The sequence below is a fragment of the Carcharodon carcharias genome, chromosome 6 (genome assembly GCF_017639515.1).
Source record: "Carcharodon carcharias isolate sCarCar2 chromosome 6, sCarCar2.pri, whole genome shotgun sequence".
NCBI lineage: Eukaryota > Metazoa > Chordata > Chondrichthyes > Lamniformes > Lamnidae > Carcharodon > Carcharodon carcharias.
The window spans coordinates 16,992,609-17,011,001 of record NC_054472.1 but is presented as its reverse complement, the minus strand read 5'-3'; the positions used below and the strand labels follow the sequence as shown (position 1 = coordinate 17,011,001).

The 18,393-nt window shown below is 42.7% G+C and overlaps 1 protein-coding gene across 2 annotated transcripts in view; it reads left to right on the top strand.

Annotated features, from left to right (window-relative positions):
• The first annotated feature begins 276 nt into the window (after nt 1-276).
• LOC121278964 (desmoplakin-like) overlaps nt 277-18,393 on the top strand; it is a 92,149-nt gene continuing 74,032 nt past the window's right edge. For both annotated transcript variants that reach the window (XM_041189591.1, XM_041189590.1), the window contains exons 1-3: nt 277-688; nt 4,660-4,753; nt 16,720-16,871. In XM_041189591.1, coding sequence (XP_041045525.1) covers nt 384-688; nt 4,660-4,753; nt 16,720-16,871 — 551 coding nt within the window. In that variant the 5' untranslated portion in view covers nt 277-383. The remainder of the gene's footprint in view (nt 689-4,659; nt 4,754-16,719; nt 16,872-18,393) is intronic.

The window sequence follows — 18,393 nt, the reverse complement described above, 5'->3', positions numbered from 1 at the left end:
AGCGACACACAAATAATACTCCACCTGGTTAGGAAAAAAAATGTCAGAAAAAGGAGTGATTTGATCTTTATCTCGTTACAATATACACACAGACTAGACTTTGTGGCTTCAGGGTAACAGGCGTTTCACTCTTGAGAACAGAGAAGTCAGTTCTCCATTACTCAGGTATTGGTGGTTGCTGAGGGTGTAACTTAGTTGCGCCCAAAATTTGGGGCGGAGTTTCAAGAGCCAAAGGGGGAATTCTTACTGAAATTTGCTTGCAGTGTTGCTGGAGGTGGTGTGTGGACTGTGCTCCGTGCTCCGGTGCAATCGGCTGGATTATATATATATATATGCAGGTGTGGGTCAATTGAGGAGTACGTTGTGTGCAGAGGGTTGTAGTGATGAGTTTGTACGGCTCTCAGTCGGCGCTGAACCGCCGCTCGGTGTCTGACCGCCAATACATGGCTCGCTTCTCCGGTGATTACTCCACCCGCAGCGATGGAGCGGGAGACGTGTTCGTGTCGCAGCACGGAGCAGGAGGAGGTGAGATGCACCTATCAAGACAGCACCAGGCTGGGCAGCAGCAGTATATGGTCGGGGTTGGTGATGGTGAGCTGCGCACGACCACCCAGAACCGAATTACATATAGCTCCCTGAAGCCTCGGATGTCGGAGAACAGGAACTACGACTTAACCCAACACGCCAGGTAAAGACTGGTTGGTTTTCCTTCCTTTCGCTCCCTACCCCCCGAGCAATTTGATCAGCTTTGTGGCAAAGTTCTTTTTTCATTGAGTTTCAATTTTAATGTCTTTCAAAAAACGTTTTGGTATAAGTTTTTTTTTCACTTTTTTTACATGTGGGGGAGAAAAGTAAGTGGGTGTGGAGAGAAGAGAAAGGCGAACTCCGGGGGCGGGGGTGGGACGTGTGTGATCTGAGACTAGTTCCTGACGTGCATCAAAATGGTTCTGAGACTCACCTGCATTGGGCGTTTGAAGTCTTTGCCACACCTTTTTAGCAAAATGAAGTTACGAAATAAGTCAAATGTGTTTCAACTGTTTGCCTAGGTGCGGACATTACCTGGAATCAGGCAATTTTTGCAGTTGAGAAGCAGAAGGTGCGAATTCTCTTGCATAACTTGGAAAAAGTGACGCACTTTCACAAATGAACACTTTGCAATAAAAGAAGCAAAATACTGCGGATGCTGGAAATATGAAACAAAAACAGAAAGTCCTGGGAAAACTCAGCAGGTCTGACAGCATCTGTGGAGAGAGCAACTCTGTTTCTCCACAGATGCTGTCAGACCTGCTGAGTTTTCCCAGCATTTTCTGTTCTTGTTAAACACTTAGCAAAATGTGTTTGGAGTAGGGATTTAAGGAGATACTATCTACTCTACACACCTTTTGAACACTATTCAGAATTTATTTTAGCACTTAAAATATTAAAACTATTTAGACTAACAATTTAGTGTGCTTTTCTTGACGTGTACACAGTGTAACAACAACTTGTACTTATGTAGCACCTTTTAATGTAATAAAATATCCTAAGGTGCTTCACAGAAGCATTAAAAAACTAAATCTGACACCGACCCACATAAGGAGATTTTAGAGCAGATGATTATAAGCTTTGTCAAAGCGGTAGATTTTAAGGAAGAAAGAAAGGTGAAAAGATTTAGGTAGAGAGATTTAAATAAAAGCAAAATACTGTGAATGCTGGAAATCTGAAACAAAAACAAAAGTAGCTGGAAATACTCAGCAGGTCTGACAACATCTGTGGAGAGGAAGACAGAGTTAACATTTCAAGTCCGTATGACTCTTCATCAGAACAAAGTCATACGGAATCGAAACGTTAACTCTGTCTTCCTCTCCACAGATGCTGTTAGAGTGATTTAAAATCAGGGATGCTCAAGAGGCCAGAATTAAAGGAGCGTAGGTATAAAGGCTCTGGAGGTTAGCAATAGGGAAGGGTGAGGGCATGGAGGGGTTTGAAAACAAGGATGAGACATTTCTTCATTGAGAGCCAATGTAAGTCACTGAGCACACGGATGATCAGTGAGCGGGGCTTGATGCAAGTTAAAACACAGACAATAATGTTTTGGATAACCTCAAGTTTAGGGAGGGTAGAATATGTTAGACTAGCTGGGAGTGCTTTGGAATAGTTAAGCTGAGAAGTAACAAAGAAAGGGAAGAGGGCCTCAGTAATAAATGAGTTGCGGCAGAGCGATGTTACAGAAATAGGTGGTCTTAGGGATGGCATGGATGCATGACTGGAAGTCATCTTGGGGTCAGTTATGACACCAAGGTTGCGAATAAGTCTGGTTCAGCCTCACATTTGTGAGGGAGAGGGATGAAGTCAGTGACCCGGGAGTGGAATTCTGGTAGCGACTGAAGACAATGGCTTTAGTCTTCCAAAAGTTTCATTGGAGGAAATTCTGTTCAGCCAGTACTGGATGTTGGACAAGGAGTCTGACAGTTTAGAGATGGTGAATAATTTGAGAGAGGTGGTGATGTGGTAGAGCTGGGTAATGTCAGTCTGCATGTGGAAACTGATGCTATGTTTTCTGATGATACAGAGGGCAGCAAGTAGATGAAAAGGGGAGGTGGGGTGGGGGGGCACGGATAGATCTTCGGTGAACTCTAGAGGTAACTGTGTGGGAGCACAAAAAAGCCATTGTAAGTGATATTGGCTAACACTAGATAGGTTAGAATGGAGAGGTGCAGGATCACTTGTGTTGAAGGCTGCAGACAGGTTGAGATGGACAAGATAGCTTACCATGAACATGGTAACATAAGATTTTGAGAGCTGTTTTTGTAGAGCGACAGGTTGGGAAATTGACTGGAAGAATTTAGACAGTGTTCCCTGAAAGCTGGGCATGGATTCATGAGGCAACCACACTTCAAATGACTTTGGAAAGGAAAGGGAGGTTGAAGATGGGACAGTAGTTTGCAAGGAATGCGGGGTCACAAGTTAGTTTTTTTAAGGAAAGGGGTAATGACAGCAGATTTATCATGAGTACTTGCTACAGTAACTGAAGAGGGAGAACCTTGGCAATATCAGCCAACATGGGAACCAAAAAGGAAAGTTGGGTGGTCAGCACTTTGGTGAGAATGGGGTTGAGGGAGCAGGAGATGGGTCTTGTAGACAAGATGATTTTGGAGAGATCATGAGGGTAATTCAGAGCATAACTTGAGGAAAGTCTTGGAGTTCAAGGCTTGGGTGGTGAGAACCTATTTGGTTGGGGAGGGAGGTGGCAGAGTCAGCTGATTGGCTGATCTCAACCTTAGTGAGAAAGATGCCCATGCACTCCTCACATTGATGAAGGTGAGGGTGGAGGAGACTTGGTTTAAGAAGTTGGCTTGCAGTAGATGGTTTGCAGTAAAATAAACTAGGATTATCTTTACACTTGAGGATGACCCTGAAGTAGTGAGCAGTTTTAGCAGGGCTTTCTGTGGTCCAGCCAGATCTGGCAATGAATGGCTAAACCAGTTGTCCACCATTCTGCATCCCTTGGACTTAAGGGTGTGGAGATGAGGGCTATACCTAGGGAACAATAGGGTCAGAGAGTGTAATGATTTTCATGAGAACTGGAGCATCAAAGGTGGAGGTGAGGTTGTGGATTATAGCTACAGAAATGTTTTGTTGTACGTAGGGCCAAAGGCTGGACAATTGGAATTTTGAAAGTGTAGTTGTAAGTGAAATGGGAGAGAGAGTGGATACAGAATGAAGTAGGGTGGGGAAGGTGGATATGGACGGGGAATGATAACAAGGAAGTGATCAGAAATGGTCTTGTCTGTGATTGATATGATGGAAGTAGTGAGACCACGTGAGAGGGTGTTTATGATTATGTGTTGGGGTGTTTACATGGAGGAAGATATTAAGGGAGGGTAGGAGGGCAGTGAACTCTGGAGAGAGAGCATGAATTGAGATGGAGGTTGAAATTGTTGAGGGTGAGAAGTCACTTAGGGCAGAGGATGAGGAAGGAAAGCAATGAAAATATCTTGGTGAGAAAACTTTCAATGGTACTTGGGTGGTAGAGAATGAGGATTTTAAATGAAAGGCGTTGTGGTGGAACAAGGTGAGACGCTTAAAGGTGGAGAAATTGTTAGGATTAAGGGGAAAGATCAACGTGTGAACTGATAATAAGATCACCACCATGATGGCCTGGATGGGGCAAGTGGTCAAAGGTATGGCCAGGCGGGAAGTTCAATTCAGGTAAATATGTCATAGTGTTCACAGGGTCAGCACTGGGAGGGGTGATTTGGATAGGCAGTAGATTGACAAAATTGATTCCCCAGTGGATGCAGTAGATGGGAAAATCAGTAAGAAAACAGGATAGGGTGGTTCTGGTTGGTGCTCATAGGGATGCAGTGTTGAGTGTCTTGACGGGCCCTTCGGAGGATACCAAGAGAGGCATAGTGAGAAGCTGTAGGCTTATCTAAAGGAGTTGAATCTGGGTTGGCAGCAGGATAGAAGCAAAGTCAAGGAGTTCTGATGATTGGGGTAGGTATTTGGGAGGGCAGAGGAGATAAATGAAGAATGTGATGACAGGAAACAGGCACTTAGGAGGATAAAAATACATGAATTAATAACTAACTACAGCTATATGTTAGTACAGCATCAACTGATTTTGATAAACACATTTACTTGTCTTGCACACACACTTGTCTGTTTCTCTTTAAGTAATAGGGATTCACTAAAAAGACAAAACCTGATCCAATGGACGACAGATGATTGTGTGATGAACCTCAGTCGGGCAGAGGTACTACTCCAACAGGTAAATTTTTAAAACAAAGATTTTAAAATGCAAGAACACATTCCATTGCACACAGCAACAAATTGTGATATTCATATCCCTGCAGTCTCAATGTAACAAAGAACAAAAATGATTTAGAAATGTACTCTATTTTTAAAATAAAAGTACTTAATCCTGCATATTGGGTTTGGGATTTTCTGTTTTATTAGAACCTTCCAGAGTCATTTTTATTAGTTTCTTCCAACAACTAAATATTGGTTTCATTTTTACCCTTGTAACCTCATGCAGTTTCAAATTTTCTGTCGTTAGACCATCATGACAGCAATTGACCTTACAGCTATTACTATGCTATGTAGAGGTAACGGGGTAGAAATTATTCTCAGGCGGCAGTACAAAACAGACAGTATTGTATCAGCTGCCTGTTACACGCCCTGTCTAATGTTCAGTTACATTGAGTTCAATGGAATTGTATATTGTGCATTTGTATAACAGGCGGACAGTGAGATAGTGCCTTATTTGCTCTGTTACATATGACTAATATCTATCCCCAGTTAAACTGAAAAATGGTTGTTTGTTGAACATCCTTGAAGTATGGAAGTTGGAATTGGTCTTCTCATCAACAATCCTGTCGAAGCTGCTATCCAAAATCATCTATTTGTTAAAGTCAATGCCGTTAATAAATTTGCCATATATGGAATATTTGCCAACACTCAATACTGCACGGGACCTTCATGTTTTATAGATGTCTCACTGCATATTGAGGTATTTTTCAGATCAAGGGGACAGACTTCGGCTGAAAAGTAGCGGGTAACATTTGCAACAACAAGTAATGGCTGTCTTCAACACTGATAGTCAAAGACCCTGCCGTTACCAAACCATCACTCTCATCTTAGGAGTTTCATTGACCATAAGCTTAACTGGACCAACTATATCAATACTGTGTCCAGAACAACATGGCAGAAGCTGGATATTCTGCAATGAGTTGCTCGCTTCCAGATTCCAAAGCCTTTCTGCCATTTTTAAAAATATATATTTGTTCTTGGGATGTGGGCTTTGCTGGCAAAGCCAGCATTTGTTGGTGGTGTTAAGCTGTCTTCTTGAACCACTACATTCCAGGTGCAAGGCTTAAGTCAGGGATATGATAAAATATTCATATGTAACCTGGATAGGTGCAGCTGCACCAACACTGAAGAAAGTTGACAATATCCAGGACAAAGAGGTTTGCTTTATCAGGTTGCCTGACCCTGGAGTCAGTGTATACCTCCTCAAACAGTTGCACTGTGACTGTGATATGTATTATCTACAGGCTGTGCTTCATCAACACCCCAAGAGTGCTGCAATAGCACCTCCAGCCTGTGACTTCCACCACCAAGAAGGATATTGTCATGAGATCAATGGCATCTCCAAGTTGTACATATACTGTGGTTCCTGGGTCAAAATCCTTCAATTCCCTAGCTAATGCCATTTTGGGAGCACCATCATCATAAGGATCAAGGAGCCCCTTCCTCATTTTCTTGGGCTGCCTAACAATGGTCTGTAATCAGCATCACCCATATCCTGAGAGAAAATAATTTTAAAAAGCTAAATTAGAATTTGAGAAAAGCCAGTTAAAAGTTAATCAAGGAAGAGTTGCTCCCATTGTGAGGCAGTGGAACAGAGTGCCTTGGGAAGCCATAAAAACAAAGTCATTTGATATGTTCAACAGGTATATGAATATTTGGTGGAAAATATGGGTATGAAGGGGTTTGGAGAAAAGGCAAGGAATTTGGATTAACAAAATTATGGTACAGATTTGATGCACCTAATTCCCTACTTTTTTTCCTTTTGCACCTGTAATGTCACAGTAATAAGGCCTGCACTTCACATTTTAGGTACCTAGAATGAGGGCAATTTGTTGATATTAAGAAAATGGCTGAGCCAACAGAAATTGTTACTGTAGGAAAAATTAGATCCAAAATTACCTGACCCATAGAACAATAATGTATTAGATCCATGTACAACTTTACCATTTTAAGGGAAATTAAGAATTGGATTCCATTTGGGCATTGTCTGTCATATTCAAAGTGACTTAAAGGGCTGAATTTTTGCTACCAGGGCGGATAGCTCGAGTTGGGAAGTTTCTTGACTCTGCAGACCTGCCTCGCTATAAAGGGCCCAGTCACATGCAATTTTCACTCCGGGGAGGAAGGGGCCATGATTGAGTCAAGCCAGCTGTCTCCAGAGGCAGTTGGGAGGTAGCCATAGAGGTGGGCGAATTCTGAGACAGGCTGGTTAGAAGGACCGTATTGGTTCTCTGAGAATTCAGCCCATTTTTAAAAGGCTGTTCGGCCTTCTAGTCCTCATCCTTCACTGTCTCCACCATGCCTCCTCCATGCCACCTCAGATCCCCTATTTCCTCCTCTATAGCCACTTGCCAAGTATCTACAATAGGCAGACCTCTGGAGCCTTGTGGAGATGAAAAAAATTAAACATTTAACCATCTGATAGAGCTCTCACTCATACAGACTTTATACAGAAAAATAACTTGTGTTCATGAAACACACTCAAAGATTTTAAATCTCAAGTGGTAAAACAAGTAAAAAAAATAAACAGACTTCTATTCAGTAATCATATCAAAGACAGCTAATCCTTTACATCTTGAAACCATCAATCAAAATGTGAACACAGCCACCCTGCTGAGCTAAGTGTCTTTGGCCTTTTGAAACTCAGCCAAGCATTCATGATTAACATTACAGATTCAGCATTACAAATGGCAATTTTTTTTCTAAAGTTACACCCCATGGCTTGGCAATCAGTGCACTCCAACAGCATGTGCTTTTTTTCCCCCCTGACATTTGCAGCTTTTATTTCTATTTTTGAAGGGCTGGAGATTTAAATCACTTCAGGCCATAACAGTTAAGCAGACCTGCCCTTCAAGAGTGTTTACGTCTCAATCCATAAATTCGTGACTCCCACGCTGCAGGTTGAGGCCCTTGGAACAGTGAAAATGGAATCTGTTTAAAATTAGCACGATTTTCAAATGATTCCGCAGATTTGTGTTTTGCACTTGTGCGATTTGCCCCCTATCCCGTACTGGAGAAAATTGTATTGGCCAGAAATTGAGCAGTACTTCCGGATCCAGGTCCTGGCTTCCATTTTTAAAGGCCTCTGGAGTCATCCCGACTGCATGAAAATCCGGCCTCAAAACCTCGCTTTCCACGTGGCAGATGGTGGCTAACGGTTATGTAGAATTACATTGCAGCATAGCAGCGAAACGGCTTGGGCAGTCGATGTCAGCATTTATGCTCTGATCAAGCTGCCTCCTATTCTTCCTCATTTAACTTTATCAGCATCGCCCTCATTCCCTTCTACCTTTCATGCCTAACGAGTTTCTCCTTAAATGCATTGTTCGTTAACTGTTTCCCCCCTGTTTTTCTTCACCCTTGTTTTCTACCAAAAGGTGTTCTGTTTTGATGGGGTATGGCTCCATGTATGTGTGATGCCCTCTAATACCTCACCCAAGGCCTTTTCTTGCACCCGAACCTTGAATTTGGTCCTGCAATTCTGCAGTGCTCTTGCAATCTTCTGTCGTTACTTTGATGGGAGCTTGGGGAAACCTCTGGAGAAATGCCAAAAATGGCCAATTTTTTTTTCCATTTCTCTGGATATCTGTCATTCTGTCCCTCCAGAGTTACTGCAGGAGACTGTGACTACCACAGAGGGAAACCCAGGCCTTAGTTTTAACAAGTTAACTGTGGGAACACTACAACAAAGCTGAAACCCGCTTTACTGGTTTACATCCATGAATTACGCTTACAGACAGGGATTATCAGTAACTATTGGGGATGGGAATCTTGGTTGATTATTTTCTCCTTCATCCCGGGAGTAGAGACTAATTGCAATGTTCCTCCTGCTGTCCTAACTCTGATTAGCAAATTCATCACAAACTGGAAGTTGAACCAGGGTTCATCTTGTCTGTATAGCTTGCCATTGTATTTTGTGTTATAGGTTCTGGGAATGTTGTGTATAGTTTAATATTGAAATTGCAGTTTGAGACACATTGAGGGCATGGTGCTATTTTATGTCAAACGGTATGGCTCCGGAGTTGTTAGTAGTTGGAGCTCTATCTAGGCATTCCTAAACTTTCAATCATTGTGTTTAGTTTTCCTATATAGTTGCCTTTTGTTTATTAAGGCGATGTCTCATACTCCTCCTGCCACTAAAACATATACTGCAAAACAAAAGGACAATTTAATTTGCTTCTTCTTGTTTTCTGCTCGCCCTCAACAAACAGTATGCTATTATCAATGGGGAAAACCCAGATTTAAAGCACTAAACAACAATGTAACTCTCAATAGAAGTGCAGCTCGATTATCCTCTTACAGGATTAAAATGAGGCCAGGCTGCATAAACTTGGCTTGTATTCCCTTGAGTTTAAAAGGTTGAGTTGTAATCCAATCGAGGTCTTTAAAAATGAACAAAATGGAATTGATAGTTTATCTGCCTCTGAGATATTTCCCTTGGTAGGGTAATCCAGAATAAGTAGGCATAATCTTAAAATTAAAGCTAAACCATTTGGGAGTGAAATTGGGTATCACTTTTTAACACACAGGGTAGTGAGAATCTGCAACTTACTTCCCTAAAAAGCTATGGATGTGGAGTCAATTGAAATAATTAAGACCGAGATTGATTTTTTTTCTTTGTTAGTTAAGGTATAGAGGGGACAGAGTAAAAGCAGGTAATTGTGTTGAGGTAAAGATCAGTTATGATCTTATTTAATGGCAGAATGAGAGGGTAAAAGCAAAATACTGCTGATGCTGGAAATCTAAAATAAAAGCAAAATGCTGGAAAAAACTCAGCAGGTCTGACAGCATCTGTGGAGAGAGAAACGGAGTTAACATTTCAAGTCCATATGACTTCTTCAGAGCTAAAGGGAAGTAGGAAGTGATGCAATTTATACTGTGTGAGCTGGCTGGAGCAGGTCACGCAGGATAGAAGGTCAGCGATAGATGAGAGATTGACAAAGATGTCATGGACACAAGACAAAGGGAGTGTTAATGTTAGTGGTAAAGGCTGAAGAAGGTGCTGATAATGGTATAAAGGTAAGAGAGCGGAATGTGTGAATAGCAGAACAAGAGTCAGCACTTTGAAAGAACAACATAGAACACGTGACAGATGGTCCTTTTGGGGGTTGGGTGGGGGGAGGGGCAGTGGTTGGGAAAAGGGATAGAAAAATGGATTAAAAACAGCTTGAGTGGGTGAATGGCCCACCCCTGTTCTACTATCTCCTAATTCTGTGTGTACTCTCTCAAACTGGTTGAACAGGATTCCCACATTCCTTTCAAAGCTAACCATCATAAGCAATAGGGACTTTGTGTCCCTGCCTCTGAGCCAGACGCTCCAGGTTCAAGCCCCACCCCAGGACTTGATGCCCAAGGACTCGATGCCCAAGGAAGCAACACAACCAAACAGGTTGAGTATCAACCTGCAAATAATCCCTTGCACGCCAATGGCAGGTGGCAAGAGCAGGAGAGATTCCTAGCCAGCCATGTGATGGAAAGAAAGTTAGAGCCTCTACGTCGCTATTCACAGTTCCAGACTACAACATGCATCTATAAGCGCATGTTGCCACAGCAACTTGGGCTTGCTGAGTGAACAGTAACAAACTATTTCAGGGCTTTTTGTTTCTTCTTTATTGAGCTAGAAAACAGTAATTGTAATGAAGCAAACAATATTTGAAGCTGATTCTTCCTGTGACGTCAACTGTAGTTTGAAACATTTGATGCTATTGCATGATTATTGATGATGATGTCTGTGGGGGAAAACTAAGCAATAAGAATAATGTCCGTAGACTGATATATACAGAACCCCATTGTGTTCTGGAATAGAAATTTCCACTATTTGTGCAACATAATTTTCCACACAGCCACACCGTATAAGAGTATTATAACATTGTATGAATAACAATTTTTTTGAGGAAAATTATTAGCTATAATTACTATGTGGCTAAATTATGCAATATCGCTTTGTATATGAATGGAGTTGTGTAAAAGTGGACTTTCATCTGTGCTTAAACAAAAACTTTACATTTCTCTGTATTAAGTTTAAGATGGGCCGCGATAGTAAGTGTAGCTTTAAGACTTATTGTACTGTGTAGTATCATGTGAATGAATCAGCCCTGAGTACAGGGAACCTTAGGGAGGAATTTTGACTAGCTGTAGATCTTGATGGAAGTATGTAACTGCTGCTGAAGCCCTGTAAATAAAATTCACTGTTTCTTATGAGAAACCTGTCTGGAAAATCAAATCTATAACAGCTTCACTAATATTGGGCTCTAAAAATGTAGGATAGAGTAGGTCAGTGGTTAAAGTACCCAACTAGCAACAGAAAAACTGTTGGTTCAAATCTAACTTCACTGTTTTTTATGAGAAACCTGTCTGGAAAATCAAGTCTATACCAGCTTCACTAATATTGGGCCCTAAAAGTGTAGGATAGTGGTTATAGTACTCAACTAGCAACAGAAAGATTGTTGGTTCAAATCTAACTAAATTGTGAAATTAGATTCAATAAATCTGGTAATTTATGGGCGAACAGCAGAAAAAAGTGATCATGAAAGCCCATACCAAGTGGATTGACTAGTAATGCCCCTTGGTGGGGCATTGTTGGGGCTGCCTTCCCTGCCTGCAGCCCCTTCTTTGAGCCCTGGAGCCTACGGCTCTGATGCTCCCCCCCACCCTCAAACAACACTGGCTGCCACAGGGAGGCCACCTCCATTAAGCTGGCGGCCTTCCCACAGAGCAGAGTGTTGCCCTGCCACCAGCTAAATGCTGCAGGTTATGTAAAATGGCCCTTTTAACAGGGCCTGTAAGTATGTAAATTGACATCTCGCTTGCTTGGAGCAGATTGTTGCTCTGCATTTGGTCCAGCCACTGGTAAAATATCACTGACAGGATTGCATCAGGGAGCGATCGAGATGATGGTTTTCCAATGCATCTACTTCCCTTCTCGTTCTAGGCCAGGGCCATCAAGCTCCTTTTACATGGCAGGCCTAATCCCTCGTCCTGACACAGCGTGGGTCACATTCATCAAATGTAACTTGGGCACACTGGGGTAATAATTGTCATGTGCTTTGCCTCTATATCAGGTGTAAAACAGGCAGAATGCAGACTAATGCTTGGGCATAAGATCTAGCCTGTAATCTGTTAATTGCATGACAGTCACTGTATTTGACCTTCACCGTTTGGCGGCCTCTCTGGCGGTCATCTGAAAGTAGTGTTGGAACAATTTAAAAATGCAAAGAATGGCCCTGCACCTGCTTATGCCATGACTGGTTATTCCAGTTCTGCAATGACCTAAATAACAGTCCTTTTAAAGGGACTGCTGGAGGGCACTGAAGAAAAGGTAGGAAAGGAGAGTTCCAACTGGCTCCACAGAAGTAATGTGTGCCCTTGACAGCTCACTTTCCTGTATTCATCCCATTTCCATCCCAGGACTTTGCCACTCCTGGTGCATTGCAAATTTGCTCCCTGATGCTGGGCAAGCTCCTGCTGGAGGGGAAATAGGTTCCCCCAGGATGGCCGGTCACCTGCACGAGTTCCATCTTTTAACTGTTCCTCTTGTTGATGATTGAAGCTCAGGCTGCAAGCTCTGAGATCCTGTGAGGGGAAGGAGGTGGCGGGCATCAGTACCGGCATTGTTTATGGGGCCCGTTGTCCTGAGAGAACAGCCTAGGACACAGGGCTGTTGCTGCCCAGCATGTACATCAGCAGTTAGAGCTTGCAATGTCAAACTGGGATAAGCAGCTGCCACAGGCCACTGTAGTAAATGGGATTTGACCCTGCCTGCCTACTGCCAGGCTATCTCTACCCCTCAATCACCTGACACTCTTGAGAGCCACTTGTTTCTATTGGGCTGCTATGCTGCAGTGCATAATGGTGACATGAAGATCATTCTATGCATACATGACTCCTACACAATTGCAACTCCCACACTCTGCCAACACACAGCACAGCAAACTATATAGATCAAATGAAATTATTTTGTTAGTTATATGCTTGATACCATTTGTCTACAGTGATCGTGGGGGATTTCAATATGCAGGTAGACTGGGAAAATCAGGTTGGTAGTGGATTCCAAGAAAAGAATTTGTGGAATGTCTACGAGATGGCTTTTTGGAGCAGCTTATGTTGGAGCCCACTAGGGAACAGGCAATTCTAGATTTAGTAATGTGTAATGAGGCAGATTTGATAAGGGAGCTTAAGGTGAAGGAACTCTTAGGAGGAAGTGACCATAAAATGATAGAATTTACCCTGCAATTTGAGAGGAAAAAGCTGGAATCAGATGTAACGGTATTACAGTTGAATAAAGGCAACTACAGCGGCATGAGGCAGGATCTGGCCAGAATTGACTGGGAGATGAGCCGAGCAGGAAAGACAGTGGGACAGCAATGGCAGGAGTTTCTGGGAGTAATTTGGGGGAGACAGCAAAAATTCATCCCTAGGAAGAAGAAGCATACTAAAGGGAGGACGAGGCAACCATGGCTGACAAGGGAAGTCAGGGACAAGATAAAAGCTGAAGAGAAAGCGTACAATGTGATGAAGAACAATGGGAAACCAGGGGATTGGGAAGCCTACAAAGACCAACAGAGGACAAGTAAAAAAAGAAATAAGGAGGGAAAAGATTAAATATGAGGGTAGACTAGCCAGTAATATAAAAGAAGATTGCAAGAGTTTTTTTTAGATATATAAAGGTAAGAGAGAGGCAAAAGTGGACATTAGGCTGTTGGAAAATGACACTGGAGAGGTAATAGTGGGGAACAAAGAAATGGCGGAGGAACTGAATAGGTACTTTGCGTCAGTCTTCACAGTGGAAGACACGAGTGACATCCCCAAAGTTCAAGAGATTCGGGGGGCAGAGGTGAGTATGGTGGCCATTACCAAGGAGAAGGTGCTAGGAAAACTGAAAGGTCTGAAGATGGATAAATCACCTGGACCAGATGGATTACACCCCAGAGTTCTGAAGGAGATAGCTGAAGAGATAGTGGAGGCATTAGTGGTGATCTTTCAGGAATCACTGGAGTCAGGGAGGGTCCCAGAGGATTGGAAAATCGCTAATGTAACCCCCCTGTTTAAGAAGGGAGTGAGGCAAAAGACGGGAAATTACAGGCCGATTAGCCTGACCTGGGTCGTTGGTAAGATTTTAGAGTCCATTATTAAGGATGAGATTTCAGAATACTTGGAAGTGCAAGGTAAAATAGGGCAAAGTCAGCATGGTTTCATCAAGGGGAGGTCATGCCTGACAAATCTGTTAAAAATCTTTGAGGAGGTAATAAGTAGGTTAGACAAAGGAGAGCCAACGGATGTTATCTACTTGGACTTCCAGAAGGCCTTTGACAAGGTGCCGCACAGGAGGCTGCTCAGTAAGATAAGAGCCCATGGTGTTAGAGGCAAGGTACTAGCATGGATAGAAGATTGGCTGTCTGGCAGGAGGCAGAGAGTTGGGATAAGGGAGTCCTTCTCAGGATGGCAGCAGGTGAGGAGTGGCGTTCCGCAGGAGTCAGTGTTGGGACCACAACATTTCACTTTATACATTAATGATCTAGATAAAGGAACTGAGGGCATCCTGGCTAAGTTTGCAGATGATACAAAGATAGATGGAGGGACAGGTAGTTTGAGAAGGCAGGGAGGCTGCAGAAGGATTTGGACAGGTTAGGAGAATGGGCAAAGAAGTAGCAGATGGAATACAATGTGGGGAAGTGTGAGGTCATGCGCTTTGGTAGGAAGAATAGAGGCATAGACTATTTTCTAAATGGGGAGAGAATTCAGAAATCTGGAGTGCAAAGGGACTTGGGAGTCTAGCCCAGGATTCTCTTAAGGTTAACTTGCAGGTTGAGTCGGTAGTTAGGAAGGCAAATGCAATGTTGGCATTTATTTTGAGAGGACTAGAATATAAAAGCAGGGATGTGCTGCTGAGGCTTTATAAGGCCACATTTTAAGTCAGACCACATTTAGATGATTATGAGTGATTTTGGGGCCCCGTATCTCAGGAAGGATGTTCTGGCCCTGGAGAGGGTCCAGAGGAGGTTCATGAGAACGATCCCAGGAATGAAAGGTTTAACATATGAGGAACGTTTGAGGATTCTGGCTCTATACTCGATGGAATTTAGAAGGATGAGGAGGGGATCTGATTGAAACTTGCAGAATACTGAAAGGTCTGAATAGAGTGGACGTGGGGGAGATGTTTCCATTAGTAGGAGAGACTAAGACCCGAGGGCACAGCCTCAGAGTAAAGGGAAGACCTTTTGGAACAGAGATGAGGAGAAACTTCTTTAGCCAGAGAGTGGTGAATCTGTGGAATTCATTGCCACAGAAGGCTGTGGAGGCCAGGTCATTGAGTGTATTTAAGACTGAGATAGATAGGTTCTTGATTGGTAAGGGGATCAAAGGTTACGGGGAGAAGGTGGGAGAATGTGGTTGAGAAACTTATCAGCCATGATTGAATGGCGGAGCAGACCCGATGGGCCGAATGGCCTAATTTCTGCTCCTATGTCTTATGGTCTAGGTGATCCAATTCCTGAATTTTATTGAATAAGCTGACCTTAAGCTGGAATGGTGTGTGAAATTGGGTGCAGGGTTATATTTGGATTGGGGAGGAGACAATCGATTAGGATTCCTGCGCTGATCCCTGCTGTACTTGTATGTACATGGATGTCAGATGAGGACAGAGATGGAGTCAACTGCATTACCCATGCGGCTGGATATACGGTTGATGTTCAGACTCCCCGATAGGAAGATTGCCTCTTGGGTGAGAGACTGAAGATGTCCATGACATCCACAAAATCTCAAGCCAGCAAGTTCCCTGCTTCAGGAGAGAAGGAATGAAATGTAACACTCTCTTGGGTTGCCCAGTCTAATATTCCCTTATTTTGGGAGTAAGGTTATATTTAATAGTGTCAACTGTGGTTAGGAGCATGAGGAAACACTACATCCATCTCGTTGCAAAATTCCTGTGATGCACATGTACCATAGTTATGTGCATTTTGAGTAGTAATCATTACTGTGTAACTAGCAACTACAGACATCCAAGTGGTATATAAATGATAACTGCAACATTCGGGTTACATTCAACTATTGTACTATATCATAAACCCCCAAAAAACACTGGCCAGGATTTCCTGGTCGGGGGGCGGGGCCCGCTCGCCAACCCGGGATGACGTTGGGCGGAACTCCTGACATCACCCCGCCTCATTTCAATTTTCAGGTTGGCGGGGGCTTAGCCGAATCAGCTGTGTGCCCGCCGAACTGTCAACGGCCAATTGAAGCCATTGACAAAGTAATTGGAGTAATTAGTGGACCTGCCTATTCTACCTTAAGGTTGGTGGGCAGGCCAGGAGCCCTGGCGGGCATTGGAAGAAGCATGAAACCTCATCCATGGGCGGGACGAGGCTTCATGTAGGTTTTTTAAAATTTAATAAAAGTGTAACTAAAAGTGATGGACATGTCCCAATTCATGTGACAGTGTCACATGAGGGAACATGTTAGGGAAATTTTTTTTTCTCTTTTTACCATTTTTTTTTAATGTGGAGCCAATCTCCTGTAGGCAGCATTTAGCCTCAGGAAGATGAGCGCATTCTCGGCTCAGGGAATCCACCCCACCCCACCACCCCCCTTCCTCACCCGCCTGCACAGTGCTTCCTTGCAGACGTCATGCTGAGCCCGCCCATGTAAAATGGTGGTGCACCTGCTCCTGAACTCCCCCCCCCCCCCCCCCCAACCCAACACCCCCGAGGATGGAATTCTGCCCAATGCATTCAAATGACATTACTTTGTAGTTTTATTTTAGCTGAAGCATTAACTAGTCATGTTAAAATGTTATAAATTTGTACAGCAACATTAGTTGGTAAGATTATACCATATTATTGTGGACATGACTCTGCTTACAGTGGATTAGAATTTTCCTTGGTGAAGACATTCAAGAGGCATTTTTGCTCTCATACTATTTTGTTCCAGGATTTGAATTCTTTCGATATTGGTATGCCTGGAAGACACAGGTCAGAAATTGATGAATTGTTGAAAGTGGCAGGCCAACAACTTGCAAAAATTGAAGACCATGTTGAATATTTAAGGCTTAATGGGAAGCCTTTTGATTCAACCCAACAAAGGTAAGGAAACTTACTTCCATTCAGGTGTAAGTTGAAATGTACTGAAGATCTGTTTTGATTCAAAGGAATGGGAGTCTGCTATCTGGCCTTGTGGGTCTGTTCTACCATTTGATTAGATCCTGGCTGATTTGTAAATTTCATTTACTTGTGTTGCCCCATACCTCTTAATTTTTATGTTAAATGGCTGCGGGGCAGTTGCCATCAGGGATGTGTTCTCTGTGGCTCTGTGTGGTGGAGTGGGAAACCCCACCATTTGAAAAATCCTGCTGGTATTTTTGGCTTTTGATACACTGATGACTGAATGTTTTGAAGTTGCAAGTAACTAATTTGGCACCTAGAATTCATAAATGACTTTTTTAAAATAACCTCTAACTGTAGAAAAAAACTAAGAATATTTCAAAATACAACAGGTCAGAATGCAGCTGTTTGATTTCACACAACCTTTGTGAGTAGCCCTGCACCATATTATGAAACAACACTTTGATATTGAAAGAATGCCAACAACAGAAAGGAAAAAAATGTAATTTCCGAATTGTAGGAAGTATCACTGTCAACAAACTTCACTTCGTGAGGAAAATCTTATCTCAAAATCAGGTGATTTATTCGTATAAAAACTAAGAGAAATTGTACCAGAAAGATTTCAATAAATCATACTCTGGAATTATTTTCTTGCCTAAAAACAAATTCCTTGTCCGTCCTCTTCTCACCATCCCTCTCTTACTCTTTCTCTCCCTCGCTTTCTCTATCCCTCTTTGTCCATTCCAAGCCCCACACTCCTCTCTCTTCCTGAATTGTTTTGGACTATTTTTTGATTGCAGTTTTATTAGTAATGATTAGTCATTCCAACAAATTCATGGAATCAAATTTCATCTTTAGGTGTCAAGGTATGAAACATTGTGGAGCAGAAGGCAGGAAAATTAAATTTTAACTCAAAATAGATCATCACCTGGCAAGCCTTTTATGTCATATTTTCATTGCAAGTTCAGCTTTCCCTGACTGAGCTCACCATTAAATTTAGTTGGCGGAATAATAAAAAAAAATGTTGGATGACTGTGAAGTTACTGAAATTTTGTAAGCCCGATTTTAATTGCAAATCTGAATAATGATGGCAAGCCAACAATGTTAAGTGTTAACTGAAAACAAAGTGGTCCAGGTAGTCACTTGTTGACTTTTACAGTTAGTTGCAAAATGGTCTGATTTTGCAGTGTCATAATATGGATTATGTGCTGATGCCCTTTCTGTGCCAATTTTAACCCCTCCCCACTCCTTCACAATGAGAGTACATAACATGGTGGTTAAGATCAGGCTGAGTCCACTTACTGGCCTGAGGTTGCGCCATTATTGTCTGGGGACATTGTGTCTTATCTTTGAAGTCGGCTTAGGCTTCTGCTTCAGGCAAATGAGGGCGTAGTTTAAACTTAAAAGTCTCATCCCAAAGACAGAGTAGCCAGAGGACAGCAAGATTTTTTTTTGCTGGAATCCTTAGGACAGGCTGTTGAGTAATCCTTGGGCCTCTATTGAC